Consider the following 16334-nt stretch of genomic DNA (forward strand, 5'->3'; position numbering starts at 1 on the left):
TCTTGTGAAGAAGGTTATACTTATATTTTTTTTTTACAATCTCTTAGAACCATATTTTAATATCGTTGATTTCTGCAATCAACGGTTCTTATTTTCACAAATTAAACTCATTAATTAATTGTTAATTCACAATAAATAATAACAGTTAATTGACAGAGATCAACAATATTAAGATATAATTATACAAAATTATATAAAAAAAAATTATAAATATAAACTTTCTCGTCTCTCGTTTTGTCTGAGGCATAAATGTATTAAAGTTTATGTAAATCAAGCCCGAAATTTAAATTAAAATTAAAAAGATGTGAAAATTGAAAAGCTTAACATTTTGGAGAGAGAGAGAGAGACACAGACACGCGCGCGTAAATGGAGGGTCTTTTTATTTTTCCGAATTTGTTTCCTTCGTTATCTTGTTCTTTCCCTCTCTACCTTTTTTTTTGTTTTTCTCTCTCCTCGGATCCCTCCCTGTTTTCCGGCGAGTTTCCGGCGGTTTTCGTTCCAAATTCCTACACTCCCCTTTCCCCAATTCCCTGCCACGATTCATTTCTTAAATCATCAATATTGGCAATACGTAAATATTCATACCTATTTATAAAAAAATTCATTCAAATAAATTTCATTATTATTTTTCTATAATTTTTTGGATCATCATTATTATTATTTCATTTGTGAGATTATTAGGAAGATTAATTAACAACAAACTTGGAAACTTTTATTTTTATTTTTGTGGGTTTCCATCAGAGTAAGAATTAAACGAAAATTTTTTGGAACTTTTTTTTTTTTTCTTTTTCTTTCTCTAGTCCAAACCATTGTCTTCGTTGTCGTTGTGCTTTTTCGGTGTTTTGTTTTGAGGGAAAAACGCGAAAAGTAGAGAAATTTTGGAGGTGAGTTTTGTTTTGGGGTGGTTGTGATTTGGATGGTTTCGACGAGGTTAAGGACATGGAGACACTTGTGACCTGAGCAGTGAGAAATTCGTGAGTCTTTTTTCTTTTTTTTTTCATGATGGTGGAAGAAGAGGGTGATGATTGAATATAAGGGTGAATTTGAAGAATCGGTGGTGACCCTTTTGTTGTTGTTGTTGTGTGTAGCTGTTATTTTGATCTCTTTGGTTTTTGGGATGAGTAGGAATGATGGCCAGAAACAACAGCACCTTCTTCATGGAGGTGGAGCTGCTGGTACTGGAAGTGATCATAGTGGCAAAAACAACAACAATGGCTTTATTCCCAGCTCCTTCCTTTCTCTCTCCAGCTACCTGAGGGTTGTTTCCTCCGGTGCTTCAACCGTTGCCCGGTCTGCTGCGGCTTCCCTTGCATCCACGATTTTGGATAGGGATGATGATGCTGACTGTGATAAGGTATGCACGGAGTGTGAGTACTAAATGGGGGGAAAATGTGGCTTGCTTGCTCATCAAGATGATCAAGTTTATGAATTGTAGTTTACTTGCTCCTGATGATAAACTTGTCATACTTGTAGGTTGTTGAGTTATGCAAGCTAGATTAACTTTCTGCTTTTATTGCTGGGGGTGAAAGTTTGCTTCTTTGTTCACCAATTAGTTTAGGCTTCTCCTAACTTGAGAGGATAGTTTGGACAAGTCAAATTCAGGTGTAGTTGCTGTTACTCTGTTTGCTCACACTTGGGGGATCAGGATCCTCATGTCATGTGCTAAGTGTACTTTGGACAGTAGAGTGTGGAGTTTATTTGAGAAAATTAATGGTTTAGATTTTTTGAAGTAAAATAAGCCGGATAAGTTATAGTTAATTTGAGAGTCCACTCTCATCATTTTCTCACCAGCATTTACCATTTGAACTTTACCCTTTGAAGTGTGCCTGCACTTTAGAGAACCCATATCCGTATTTGAAGTATAGTAAATTTTATTTGTATTCAGTTCTTTTAGTAATTTCATGCCTAAACTTGGTGCATGCAAGTTTTCGCATATGCAAATGTGGTGCACATTACTTCTATAAATGCAAATGGGTAATGTATATGTGCAATTCCTTATGGTGATGAGCATGCCATCATTTATCCAAGTTGGTCAGCAGGGTGCACTTGCTGGGGTTTGTGACTACCAGTTTGTGAAGTTCATGAGCATGCATGCAGTGTTTATCCCACAATAGTTCTTTGTCAAGCAGAATGTTTTTAAAAAGCTGAAATGTAGAAACATGACGTGTATTTTTTGCAAATTGAATGGGTACACGTGTCTTATGGATTTATGTATTGGACTTTCTAATTAAAAACCTGATAATATCTTTGCCATTTGCCTTGAATGTTTTGTTATGGGAGGTTATAGCTGTATCTGTTAGTTGAGATTTTATTCTATTTCGATTCGATATTTGTACGTATTCGGGTACGAGCATCCATGTGTTAAGCAATTAGGATTTTTGTTGGATGAGCGCGTGGTCTAATGTCATGGTTGAAATATTGGTCAAGAAATTTTTGTTGTTTTTTTTTCTGTCTGTAGAGCTGGCAGCAAGGTGTCCTTTTTGCCGGTTGAACTGTTAACCTATTTGTCGGTTTCAGCATGGTCACTATTAAATAGGGTTTTAAGAAATTTGAATATCGAATATAAAGGGCAAAGGCAGACCTGTTGTACAAAACTCCCAATTTTGCAAGGGTAGGGGTGAAGGTAAAATCACTACCCATTATATCCCATCTAGCGAGGGTAGGGGTAAGGGCAATTTTTGTATGCAGCCTTGCTCTTGAATATCGAATATAGTGAACCAAATTTATTGCACCTGATAATGGATATCCCTATTAATTTTCATTAATTTATCTGTTTAAATTGAGCTCTATTCTTTTTGTGAAGTTGTATTAATCATATTTGTTTAGTAGTCAGGAAAGTATGGAAGTCTGTCACGGAAATGAATTTATTTTTCTCTGTTTAGTGGCTAATATCTCGCAGGTTGCATGGTTGTAGAGCTAGTATTCAATGATTTAAGAATTCATATACACAATGATTCATAAGGAGCTTTGCATCTGTGATTTTGATGGGTATATTCAGTTGATATGAAGTTTAATGTTGGATGTCACTTGAATCATGATGGTTGGAGGGTTACTCATGTTTCTTGATAAAGTTAAACTGTAACTTGGGAATCTTAGGCAATTATCATTTCCTCTCTAAATCTAGACTTTCATTTCCTTTTCTTTTCGTAACAGAACATATGTTTGGTGTCTTAATTTCATGGAGTATGTGATTTATTGATATTATGTGGATGGCTTTTAGGTTTCTTTTTAATGGTAATGGAGTTGGTGGATATCCATATGTGACAAAGTGATATAATTCATTTTCTTTTGCGGATTACTTATGCAGTGTAACTTAAAAATTAGGTTTAGTCAATATACTATACACTGCTATTGATCGATTGGAGTTATTCAGGTTTTAAAAAATTTACCTATCAAGGAGTGGCTTATTTATTTGAAAGAGACGTCAAATGGGTACCTATTTAATGTTTTTCTTTTTGATAAAAGAAGGAATTCATCAAGACATGAAAAGAAAATTACAATGGAGAAGGGATTCTTCTTAATGGAAAGAGGAACAAACAAACAAGCAAAGAGAAAACACCAATGGAGCAATGCTGTCCAATCTGTCTTCATAAAGAACTTAAAAAGACAATGACCTATATGCCAAATTGAAGTCAAGGGCCTAATCTTGTTCCCAATTAGCTGCTGTGCCAAAGAAATCTTGTTACAAATATGTGTAAGAGCACCAAATAGTAACATATAATTGCTATAAAAATTTAGCCTCTTTACTTACCACTAAAATTATGAAAGCTAGTCGCACAAAATTGGTCCCAAGAAACAATGTAAAGAAACAACAGCAGAACATGTAATAACAGATGAGGAACCAAGTCTTATTTGGCCTATGAGCTTGCAATGTGTCATTGGTATTTGTTCTATTAAAAACTGCAGTCAAATAAAAAACTTGACCTTAGAGAGAGCTTTGGACATCCAAAGGGGTACATCAAGATGGAAAGGTATCTATAGAATTGTTTTAATTACTTAAAATAGACACAAGTTCTTGATGTACAAAGCTGAACATTTTTGCAGTATTTAGATGAGATGACTATAATATTCCTATCTTATTGATTATTTAAGCAAATATCCCGATCCTATTGGAAGTATTGAGCTTTGTAGTCTTGCATTGTTGTATGAACGATGTTGCTTGTTGTCATCATTTTTACATTCTTTTTTTCTTATGTTTAATGAATGTTGGTTTAAGATATAAATGTTGCATATTAATTTTTATCCGCCTTTTCATGCGTTTGGATCTGATTTCCTTTTGCTTCCTTCTTAATGAATAATCGATTTGAGGATGAGTCTTGGAGCAGCGGTAAGGTTGCTCCTTGTGACCGGAAGGTCACTGGTTTGAGTTTAAGAAACAGCCTCTTCGCAAAAATGCAAGGGTAAAGTGCATGCAATCGTCCCTCAACCTTATGCTCACAAGTTCATGAGCCTTGTGCATGGGGGGTTGCCCTTAATGAATAATTGATACTTTATTCTATTTTTCATTTTTCAACTACTTCTAAATTTGTGTAGGTTATTTGGGCTGGGTTTGACAAGTTAGAGGGTGAGGGAGAAGTCATTCAGCAAGTACTTCTTCTAGGCTATCGTTCGGGCTTCCAGGTTTGGGATGTTGAGGATTCAAATAACGTCCGTGACCTAGTTTCCAGACAAGATGGTCCTGTTTCTTTTTTGCAAATGGTACCAAGTCCAATTTTATCAAAGAGACCAGAAGATAAGTTTGCAGACAAGCGCCCATTGTTAGTAGTTTGTACGGATGGTTTCTTTGGTGGAAGAAGCAAAGTTCAAGATGGGTTGGCCGCCCCTTGCAATGGCAGCACTTTAAAATGCCTAGACCAAGTGAATGGAAACTATCTCCCAACAACTGTTCAGTTTTATTCTATGAGATCCCAATTATATGTTCATGTACTAAAGTTTAGATCGGTTGTTTATTCTGTAAGGTGCAGTTCTCGAATAGTCGCTGTTTCTCTAACCACTCAGGTATACTTTCAAATATCTATATCAAGCTCCTTAATATCTGTTTTCTTAGAATGTTTAATGGAGTCTTTGTTTTGCAGATACACTGTTTTGATACCACAAGTTTAGGAAAAGAATATACTTTACTTACCAATCCTATAGTAATGAGTTTTCCTGGTTCTGGAGGTATTGGCTATGGACCACTTGCAGTGGGTCCTAGATGGCTGGCTTATAGTGGAAGCCCAGTTACAGGTGCCATTTCTGGCTGTGTCAACCCACAACATTTAACACCTTCTCCAAGCTTTCGTGGTTTTTCTTCAAATGGGAGCTTGGTTGCACACTACGCCAACGAGTCTAGCAGGCATCTTGCTACTGGGATTTTGACCCTTGGAGATATAGGGTATAAGAAGCTTTCCAGATACTGCTCGGAGCTTCTCCCTGATAGCAATGGTTCTTTACAATCTGTAAATACTGTATTCAAGGGAAATGGAATCGTTAATGGCCATTCAGCAGATGTGGATAACATTGGAATGGTAAATACTGTTTGTCCTAATTTTGTATTCACTTTTCATTGGAACCGTGTGTGTTGTGCTTGATTATCTTTTGGGCTCAAATAGATAGCATCCTCCCTATATTAGGCTGTGCTTGTCTAGTCTGAGGTAGTACTTAATATTATTGTTAGAATATATGAAAAATATCTCATAATGTCTCAACTCTATCCTATCCCAAGATTCTTTACATAGACTAATTTCAAAATGGTATAAATAAGGATTATCTCTCCGGAATAGTTTCCTTATTTCTTTATATTTCATTATTTAATTGGAATTTAGAGTATAATATTAGTATAAATAAGGATTAGTGCTTTGTTGTTTGTATTACATCATAACATATCAAATCATTATCAATTTCATACTATTCACTTTATTTTCTGTTTCATTCCTTTTTCACCTAGGTTCCCATAATTTCAAAATGGTATCAAAGTGGTAGCGACCTGTCTCATCATTATTTCGACCAGTTTCCTAAAATCTGAAACTCTACTGTAACAATGTCATTTTCTTCATGATTCTTTTCTTCTAGTTGGCTGTGCACAAATTATGATCACCTTTTACTTTGCTGGTGTGATTTTTGCTAACCGCTGTTCCACATCCATTTCTCAACTTTGTCACTATTTTTTGGTCTTTGCCACCCTCTATACAGCACCTTTTTGGCCTTTACTGCTGTTCCTAGCACCTTTGTTGGTGGGATTTTTGCATGTTTATGTCTTTGTGGAAAAAGTAGTCTACTACAATTTAGCAAAAGCTTAAAGTTTTGTATTTTGTTTCATCTCAGGTTGGGTTCACCATGTTTGTATACTTTGGTCTTGGTTACCCTTCTACAATTCGATAACTGATGTTATTAGATTTTATATTTTGATTTTACCTATAATAACTTTTATTGGTCTCTTTTAGGTCATTGTGAGAGATATATCCAGTAAAAATGTTGTTGCCCAATTCCGGGCCCACAAGAGTCATATTTCAGCTTTATGCTTCGATCATAGTGGGACCATATTAGTTACTGCTTCCGTTCAGGGGCATAACATTAATGTTTTTAAGATAATGCCTGGATATGAGAGCTTGTCAGAATCTGATGCTCGTCCTTATGCTCATCTCTACAGGCTGCAACGTGGCTTTACAAATGCAGTGAGTTCATCTTCCTGCCCATTCTTTGGATTAATACATAGCCATTTTCTTATTTAAAATTCATTTACACGAAACTAGGTCTCTTTTTAAAAAAAAGATGTAAAAAATAAAAAATAAATCTATATTTGACTTTTCAGGTTATACAAGATATCAGTTTCAGTGTTGATAGCAAGTGGATTATGATTAGTTCCTCAAGGGGAACTAGCCATCTATTTGCTATAAATCCTCAAGGAGGACCTGTAAATATTCAGTCATATGATAATAGTTTTACTGGAAAAAATGGTGGATTGACTAATCAAGCAGTTCTCTGGCCTCAGAGTTCAGCCTTAGAAATTTCAAAACAGCAGATTCTTTGTGCTGCTGGCCCTCCTATCACACTTTCTGTTGTAAGCAGAATTAGGAACGGATCTAATGGATGGAGAGGCACTGTAACTGGTGCTGCTGCAGCTGCAACTGGTAGGATGAGTTCCATTTCTGGGGCTATTGCTTCATCTTTCCGCAACTTAAAAGGCAACAGTGCTTTGTATGTTGATGGGAACTACTCAAAGGAAAAGTATCATCTGTTGGTCTTTTCACCGACTGGTTCTATGGTTCAATATGCTCTGCAGACATTTAACAATCAAGATTCAGCTGTTGTTTCTGGATTAACCTCTGCTTATGAATCCTCTCCAAAGATGGATGCAAGAGTAATAGTTGAGGCTATCCAGAAGTGGAATATAAGTCAGCAACATAGTCTGAGAGAGCGAGAAGATAATTTTGACATATATGGAGAGAATGGGATTTCAGACGGCCATAAAGTATGTTCAGAGGAAGCGCACAAGGATAATATCATTAGCCCTAAAATCAAGAATGTAGCCATGAAATCGAATACCTGTCCTGAAAAAGAGCATCATTTGTATATTTCGGAAGCTGAACTGCAAATGCATCAAGCTAAGACTCCACTGTGGGCAAAGGCCGAGGTATATAATTAAAACTAGAAATTGTATTTTTGATGTTTATTATCATACTCTTAGGTAGGAAATTTAATTGCATGATAGTTTGGCATTTAAATACATGATTATGTTGTGCCAACCAGATATATTTTCATTCAATGGGTAAAGAGGCTACTATGATGATGGGTGAAGAAGCTGCTTCAGGAGGAGAAATTGAGATTGAAAAGATTCCAACTCGAATGATAGAAGCTAGGTCAAAAGACTTGGTTCCAATTTTTGACTATATTCAGACCCCAAAATTTCAAGAAATGAGGTTTGATGACTAATTAATATACTAATCAGTTATTTAGATTGGTCAAAAAACTTAGGCTTTGGATTTGTGCTTATTATTGTTGTACGCAACGACAGTACCTCAATTTTCAAAGGCTGGATGGAAATAACAAATTTGATGACTTTCGTCTCGATTGATGAAGAAATTTCTTTGGGTTTTGGCCTGCCTATTATTCTTGATTTACCCTTTGTATGCAAGGTGATTTTTTATTTATGATAATGAAAAATTATGGTTCTCTTACAGGACTCCCTCTCTGGATAACAAGTTAAATGAACAACTATTGCAACAAGGTTCCAAGTTGTTTGAAAATGGAAGGATTTCACCCAGGAGTATTTTGGGATCTACTGAGTGTATGACTAATTCTGGTGGTATTATTGCGGAATATAAAAGTGTGATTGAAGGAAATGAGTGGCATGATCATTTGATTCCATCAGAAAAAAAGGGTTTTGTAAATAATAATGACACCATTCCACCAAATACTAGGCATGGCATTGTAAATAATAGAAGAGAGCACTTAAACATGGAGGCTCAACACATGATTGTAAATAATTACAGAGAAGGCCTGAAAATGGAGAATCACTTTGAAGAAAAAGGAAATGAATTTGATTAAAGGTAATATTTTAATTTCTGATGTAGTTATTGTCAAATGGTAAGTTTCTTGAGATAATTGAATTGTTTTACTAAATCAATAATGTACGTGTAAAAGACTGTTATATTTCTGAATATTCTGGTTATTTATATATTTGTAATCGAGCTATGGTTAACAATTGCATTTAATTTTATTTTTTTCCTTCTTTTTTTAATATAGGTTTGGGAAATATTCTTTCATTTCGCATGGTAGGCTTTATTAACTGTGTTAATATTATGTTGGAGAGGTAGAGAAGCTTGTGTAGGGGCTTGACCAACGATGCTATAATGTGGACACTGCGTTGGGATTCTTCTGTTGACCTTGTAAATAACAGACAAATGCATATCCATAATTAGTTGTAATGTGTAGTGTAAATAACATACATATTCTCTTTTTTCTTTCATTCTATATAATTAATTTGATTTAGCTCTCATCTTGAATTTTGTCTTTTTGATTGTTACTTGACCTAGTTTTATGAAATTATCGTGGCAAAAAGATCAGTTTAGGGAGAATTTTTTTTTGTCGCACACTTAATTTGTAGGTGGTTTAAATTGAATGCAGGGTTATGTTAAATTATCTGCTAATAGGCTGCGTGAAAAGTGGTGTGTAAATAACATGTTTTATGTGAAAAGTGGTGTGTAAATAACATGTTTTATCTGATCATAACCCAATGTTGGATGATCATAATCTAAGCAGGACTTCTATTTAATTCAATTAGTAACTTGATGAATTAAAATTTTTAGCTCGTTTATAAATGAGCTAAGTTTGAACTTTCAATCATTCCATTTTCTAGCTTTGCTTTATATATGAATATATGAACATAATAATAATAATAATAATAATAATAATAATAATTATTATTATTATTATTATAGTATTTTAGTTTAATATAGAAATAATTTTTTTATATTTGGTCTAACTAATTGTTCTTTTTGTTTTTGTTTTAACTGAACACTTGTATAAAAACATTTTTTATTAAGTTCTAAATTTACACTTAGGAGACGTTTGGTATAGGAGATAATTTTTTTATTCGAGAATTACGATTATCGGAAATATGATTTGAAAGTGAGTTTTTTGGGGATGGTATCAAAAAACTATTTGATAGACCAAAATATAACTAGGAATATTGGCTCAAAATCACTAAATTTATGTTTGGTTGATTATGAAATATCACCGGGAATGGAATGTAAGATCATTTTACAAAAATAATCTCTTGTCAAATATTGTCTTTTCTTCAAACTTTTCCTTCTTCCAAATTTGCAGGTTCTTGATGCTTTTATGTGAATATGAAAAATCAATTCAAGATCATGTGGCAAAAACTTGTTGTCTTCTTGCAACACACGTTGTTGAATAACTAACAACATTAATTTTTCCATTCAATCCTTTTTCACCGATCTATACTTATTACTTATATACAAGTTAGTTTTAGAGTATTAAGCAGCTGCATAATGTTTATTATTTTTCCAGTCGGTGCAATCATCGCATCATGAGATATTTAAAATATTGGCTTATGCGATTTCAAGGGAAAACCAAACTGAGCGTGTTTTGCTGGAACCAGAAAGAGAAAATTACCGTGGGTTCAACAACATCGCATCACGTCATTTCAACAACAACACCATGGGTTTCATCTGTTTCTTCATTGGTGTGACTTGCTGGAACTAGAAAAAGAAAAAGAGCGAAGAAGAAGAAGAACAAAGGAGGTAGAACTAAGAAAAAGAACGAAGAAGACGATGGTTATTTTTGTCCATAAAAAATTATAAGATATTCCCATCATATGGATTCACAAAATACCACCCTTTTGGTGGTATTCTCATATGGTATTCCTCTTCACAAAATCAATTCCCAGACTTCTGAGTTTCCTGGAAATTTTTTTAAAATCTCTCTACCAAATATGGGAAAATAGCATTCCCTATATCACTTTCCCAAGAATTTAAAATAAATCCTCTTACCAAACACCCTTTTAACTCATTTAGGTAAATTTTTTAATTAATATAAGATTTGAGTTAGCCCTAACTCAAGCTTGCTCGATCCACTTCCAGTCTTATTTGGTGATGATGCAGATTTTAATTAAAAATAATAAGTAAAGGGTCGATTCAAATTGTCCAAAGCTTTCCATCCCCGAGTTAAACAAATCAAGTACTTCTATGTTGACGTAAAGCCATTCTTAGGAAAATTTCAGTTCATCTTTGATATAAGTTATTCAAAATTAAAATTGATTTATAAGCCATAATTTACAGAAAAATATTAGAGTTTGTTAGGAATGATAAGCCTTCTTTTGATGTTTAGAATAAGAATTTAAATAGACGCCTGAAGTTCAAGTTTTAGTAATAATGTTATGCTATACTAAAAAATGTTGTAAAATATGAATGACTTAAATCATGTTTCTATTACGTTACCGTTGGTACTAACGGTACAATTATGGATGACGTTACTATTGACAGTAGTGGTGTAATTATCTCTCATTCATGATTATGTAATCACCGCACTAATGGATCATTACTCCCTTATTCATGGTTGTAATCTTATATATTGACATTGTTTATATTGGAGTATATAGCTGAATTAGAATTAGAATTCTACCCTATTTGTCTACTTTGCTCTTTGTCTCCATCTTTTTCTCTCATTCCTCTTTTATTTTATAACACGTTATCAGCACGATAACTTCTATCTTCTTCATCGTTCCCCTTCCTACCTCCAATACCACCGTCCTTTTATCTGGGTTTTTCTAAACTCTTTGTTGCGGTGATTAAGGACAACATGTTATGATTTTCAGCGTCATTGCACCATCGTTTTTTCCATTTATTTTCTTTCTTTTAAGAAACTTGGCAACATGTGATTGCTCTTGTCCATTCTTCATATTTGTTTTCAATTTTTATTACAATATAAATTTCATTTATTTATATGTTAAATAATGATTTTTTTGAACGATGCTATTTGATCAATCAAGTACAATATGGGCTGGCCAATATGGACTGGGCCGAATCACACACGGTTGAAGAGCGAAGACTTTGGGTTAGGTGAAGTGCTTCGTGGGCTGAAGATGTCTGCTTTGCAGTTAAAGGATGATGTGCTTCCTCCGGCGCGATGGATCTGACTGGGGGTACCCGCAATGGCACTCTGATGATGCTTAAGTCAGTATTAATACTAAGCTAATGTTATATTCTTACTGAATTAGATAGATGTACTTGGGTATGTATTCCTAGCTTATATAGAAATTCTTTATGCCACCTTTGGTAGGCGGTATGCCTTCTGATTAGCTGTTCCTGGGCTACAGATTTATCTGTCTCAACTGGTGCCTTTCTGGATATACTCCTATATGATAGGCTACCTTCTTAGAGTAGTGGCCAGTTGGAGCTATTTTTCGTGTGTTAGCTTATGGCGCGGTGGTTCCTTGTTTTGTTATAGGATCCTTCCTTAGTTCTTAAGTAATGTTTTAGGCGGTTAGGCGCAATGAGGCCATTAGGCCTTTAGGTCTTTATGCGCGATGGAAACTTTGCGCATTTTGTTGGACCCATGTGTTTCTGGGCCTATTCTACGCTTTAACCCTTTGTGGGCCTAATGTAATTTATCTAGATCAGTTGCCCCCTAGCTGATCACTTTTATATTTTAGAAGGTAAAAGATGTGAGATATGTAGATGTATTATTGCATGCTCCTCTTCCGTCAATTTTTGGTGCTTTGGACCATATCTCGTACGTTATAAAAATATCATCATTACACTGCCGCTTAAAATGGTTGATTATACTTTAACTGTCAGAAGCATTAAATGCTACCTAAATTACGTGGGTATTTTAACAGCAAACATGGGGTGTTTTAAAGTTTAACCTTTTTAACTTCTCCACATGTGCCCCCTTTTATCCGTTTCATCCAACACGTTTTACTTTAATCTCCTTCGGTGACTTTTTATATTTGTACTGAGTTGCTTAAGTGGAGGGAAAGACATTCGAAGATACTCATTTCTGCTACAAAGTGCTCCTCTCCAACATTCTGACTCTAAGTTTTCCTTTGGTGACACGTCCTACTTTCTTGTTTTCTACCAGAAATATAAAGCTCAGGTATACTCTACCTTCTTTTCTGCATATTATTTGTTCAAGTGTTCTTCATCTTCTTTTTTTTCTTCCTTTTATCACATTAAGGTATGCCTGATAATCACAAATTTGTGAATTTTATCAGAATGGCCGAGAGGTCTGACTCCACCAGTCCTCCATCATGGTATTTCCCTAGGTCCAGGTCTTTAGGGATTGGGGAATGGTGGCTAACAGGCAAGGGTACTGCACCTTGGGAGAAAGTGAAACTTGACAAAAGTTTCCCTTCCATGCTTCGAGGATATGAAATAGGATCCTCATCCCGGAAATCTAAATGCGAGATATCCAAGACTTTGTCTCAACAAAGTTCATCCCCTCTTCCCGTATTTAAAGTGTCAGTATAGGAGAAGGTGGCCAATCCTATTTGTATATCGAGTGACTCCAGTTCTGGCCCTAAAAATTGTTATGATCCTGTGAATGCCCTAGGTTCTGAGGATTCTTTGAATGTAAATTCGTGAATGCCCTAGGTTCTGAGGATTCTTTGAATGTAAATTCACCAAATTCAACACACAATTCACCTTCTCCCATCGCGCGTAATGAGCCAACCCAAGAGAAAAGCCCTAGTCCACTTTTATTAAGTGTCATCTATCCCACAGGGTATCCGTATAAGAAACACAAATTTGACAACCTTAAGTCCTCATATGCTAGTTCTTCCTTTTCTTCTTCTAGCTCTACTAATTCCTCCTCTTCTGATATAGATTTTATTTCGCCCAAAATCAAAGAAATTATGGCAAAGCACGGTGCAGCTGGCGAGAAGAAGAAGCAACGTCAGGATCCCGGGGCTACGGGAGCAAGTACCTCAAGTATTCGCAGTGCTGAAAGTCTGGAGTGGGTGTCTAACATCGTTCGAGAGATTATCTCAATCTATAGTTCACCGGGGGAACTTGAGGAATTGAAGGCCACTATCCATCTGACACAGAACAAAGCGGAGGATGATCAATGGGAATTATCAGTCATCCCTCTGAATGAGCGTGTGTGTTCATCCCGGGCTGATGGCTCATCAAAGCCTTTTTTTAATGATGTACGCGTATTACTTCCTAAACGTTGGAATGCGTCTTCCTTTCTCACCTTTTGTCTACAAATTACTAGAACATATTCAGGTAGCTCCGTCACAATTGTCTCCCAACGCCTGGGGTTTTATAAGAGTTTATGAAATGGTATGTGTTGGGTGGTTTGCTGATGGTGGAAAAATGTAAGTTCTGATAGGGGACGTTCCTCTGTTCTTGCAGAACACAGATTCGTTCCCTTAGTTCCAACCCAAGTGCGCAAGTGCATGCATCAAGTAATAAAGGGAGTATTAGTGCCCAAATTATCGTTCCTACGAGGATAGAGTCCTAATTATTGTCTTATACTGTTTTATAAAGAATGAAGATGAGAAGAAAAGTTAGTAAATGAACTGTCTGGTCAAACGTTCCCTACTGTCTTGACAACGTTCCTCAGGAACAGTAGGTTCAATCTGGTGACAAACAATTGCTCGCTGCGTTATATATGTGATCCTTCCTGTTTAGAAGAAGGTGAGATAATAATCATTGGGGTTTTATAAGTGCAAGATTAAATAAAGTAAAAAATACTAAAATAGAAATAACTATAATCAAGAGACAACAGGGTGGTGGCTAAAACAGTTTAACAGAAGGAACGGATTTACTGCTCCACTGTTAAAGGGGCTGTTTTCTCTGCTCAAGACTTAGCACTTTTTGGCTTTGTCCCAGTTTCTTGTCTGCCAACTCTGATTCCTCAGCTCATGGACTAGATGGCTCACAAGTTTCCATATTCCTATGGCTCCCTTGACTCCAACAGGTACTTAGAACAGAACCTTAAAATGGACGAGTTGGCCCCTTATTCCTAAGGTGACCGTAGTGTTTTTGCCATAACAATACCTTCCCCCAATGGTTAAGCTGTCTGAAATCCCTTCCTTATGGAAGTTCCTTTCTCAGTATGTGCCCAATTTCCATTGGTACACAATGAATATAGCTTACTTAGCCAAAGAAATACAAAAAGCTTCAGTCAAGAGTTTTGAAAACAGTTCTTTAAGAGTTTCTCAGTTCACCCGTTCCACAGATAGTTCAGCTCATGGCTGATAGTTTAAACAAAATTATTCCCAACTGAAATCCCGTAGACCCGAGATTCAATTAAGAGATAACGAATGGAATGAAGAGAAAAACACTTATATTAATTGAAAAGACAGTTTACAAAAGAAACAGAAAATGGAGAAAGATGGGTTGATGCTCGTGAGGAGTCTTAAGGGTTGATATAGAGAACAGAGATGGGTTGTCACTTAACTATAGTTACAACTTAAAATAAAATTAAGTTACTAACTACTACTACTAGGTGATCTCTTCCTTTCGGACTTCAAACCCTCCAGGATTCGATGGTGTTTTTGTGTGGGGGTGGTCCTATTTATAGATGGAAGAGGAGTGGCAATGTTGTAAATCCTTTGGAGCTAGTTGTTTGACTGAGGGGACGAGATGGTGGCAGCAGAGTGTGAAGATTGCGCAAATTACTGGATGGAACAGGATTTGGTGATGATTAGCCGTTGTTTGCAGTCATTCCCATGCTTTGCTTTCCTTTTCAGCCAATGAGAACTCTTGATTCTCTGCTCTTCACGTTTCTAGCTGCTCAGTTGGTGAACCGCCTCTGCTGTTAGAAGACTTTAACCTTACGTCACCTGCAAAGTGTACAGAGGCATTAAATGAGTGGAGCAGATGCATTAAATGCGTCTCAGTCTGTTCCCCTTTTAATATATTTTAAAGGAATATGTTACCATCTGTTCCCCCACTGTGTTTTTGTCACAGATGTGTAAAACAAGTGATTTTCATGCCGAAGTTGCTCATCAGATCAGGGAACGTGTGGTATTTTGCCATCAAAATGGGCTTAGATGGGAACGAATATACGTCACACAGTATGTAAGGCCTATAATTTGTTCCAGTCTCCAGAGTCTTTTTTATGTATGTTTAACTTGTTTGGATCGTGCACTAGCTAGGTTTCGTTTAGAGGGAATGCGAAACACAAATTCTATGACTCATACCTGAGAAGAATTCATAACTGGTCAGTAGAGTATTTCAAAATCTACCCCGCAAGAGATTACCATCCCATTTTCCTTAGGGAAGAAGATAATGCTCCCTTGTTCCCCCTCTACTGGAACAGATACCCTTTAGACGAGTACAAGTTGAACATTTCCTTTGCTGACTTAAATTATTATGAACAGAAGACAGTTACCACCTTATGTAACATCGCGCGAGAAGCATCAGGCACGAATTATCTGAATACCTACACCATCTTGAATGAATATACTAACGAAGATATTAAAGTCTTCTTGGGTAAACAGTTTATTTGATTGAATCTTATAATTACTCAATGTATTTTTCCTGTCTTTGTTTATACGGAGTTAATGCAGATTTGTTGTTTTATGCCCCAGATAGCGCGATGTCTGCCAAGTTGAAAATGCTGGAGGTTATGGTCGTAATGAGAGCTGGTGGTGGCACCAGCCCTGCTGAAACTGTGGCGCCTTCGTCTGATGCCTTTCCGGCAGGTGTAGAAACTAGCCAAGGTGCTGCGCGCCTAAAATCTCTTGGTCCACAAAGCGATGACCAATGTGTCATCATCCAAGAAGAAGGAAACAATCCAATCTTCTAGGGGCCAGAAGAGGAAAGCTCCGGAAACGGGTACAACCTTTCAGGAGTCAACCTACTTTGGAGGTGACTGGGGCG

General features: G+C 36.1%; 1 protein-coding gene across 2 annotated transcripts; it reads left to right on the forward strand.

Annotated features, from left to right (window-relative positions):
* Positions 1-457: 457 nt before the first annotated feature.
* LOC133295690 (autophagy-related protein 18f-like) lies at positions 458-8872 on the forward strand. Of its 2 annotated transcripts, XM_061494542.1 has the most exons (8): positions 458-1354; positions 4534-4998; positions 5076-5507; positions 6423-6653; positions 6791-7612; positions 7729-7898; positions 8160-8528; positions 8725-8872. In XM_061494542.1, exons 1-7 carry the CDS (start codon positions 1022-1024, stop codon positions 8524-8526), a joined length of 2820 nt encoding a protein of 939 aa, XP_061350526.1. In that variant the 5' UTR covers positions 458-1021; the 3' UTR covers positions 8527-8528; positions 8725-8872. The 2 variants fall into 2 exon arrangements, with proteins under 2 accessions (XP_061350526.1, XP_061350527.1); XM_061494543.1 differs by lacking the exons at positions 7729-7898; positions 8725-8872 and having other exon boundaries at positions 8160-8304.
* The last annotated feature ends 7462 nt before the right edge of the window (positions 8873-16334 follow it).

Source organism: Gastrolobium bilobum, unplaced genomic scaffold, assembly GCF_033153095.1.
Source record: "Gastrolobium bilobum isolate Gb01-03AN ecotype WA unplaced genomic scaffold, APGP_CSIRO_Gbil_v1 utg1103, whole genome shotgun sequence".
Classification (NCBI taxonomy): domain Eukaryota; kingdom Viridiplantae; phylum Streptophyta; class Magnoliopsida; order Fabales; family Fabaceae; genus Gastrolobium; species Gastrolobium bilobum.

Excerpts from the sequence above, each read along its gene's own strand:
- LOC133295690 (XM_061494542.1), top strand. The coding sequence starts at position 1,022 with ATGATTGAATATAAGGGTGAATTTGAAGAATCGGTGGTGACCCTTTTG. Across the intron at positions 1,355-4,533 it reads ATGATGCTGACTGTGATAAG|GTTATTTGGGCTGGGTTTGA; the intron begins GTATGCACGGAG and ends AAATTTGTGTAG. Across the intron at positions 6,654-6,790 it reads AACGTGGCTTTACAAATGCA|GTTATACAAGATATCAGTTT; the intron begins GTGAGTTCATCT and ends TTGACTTTTCAG.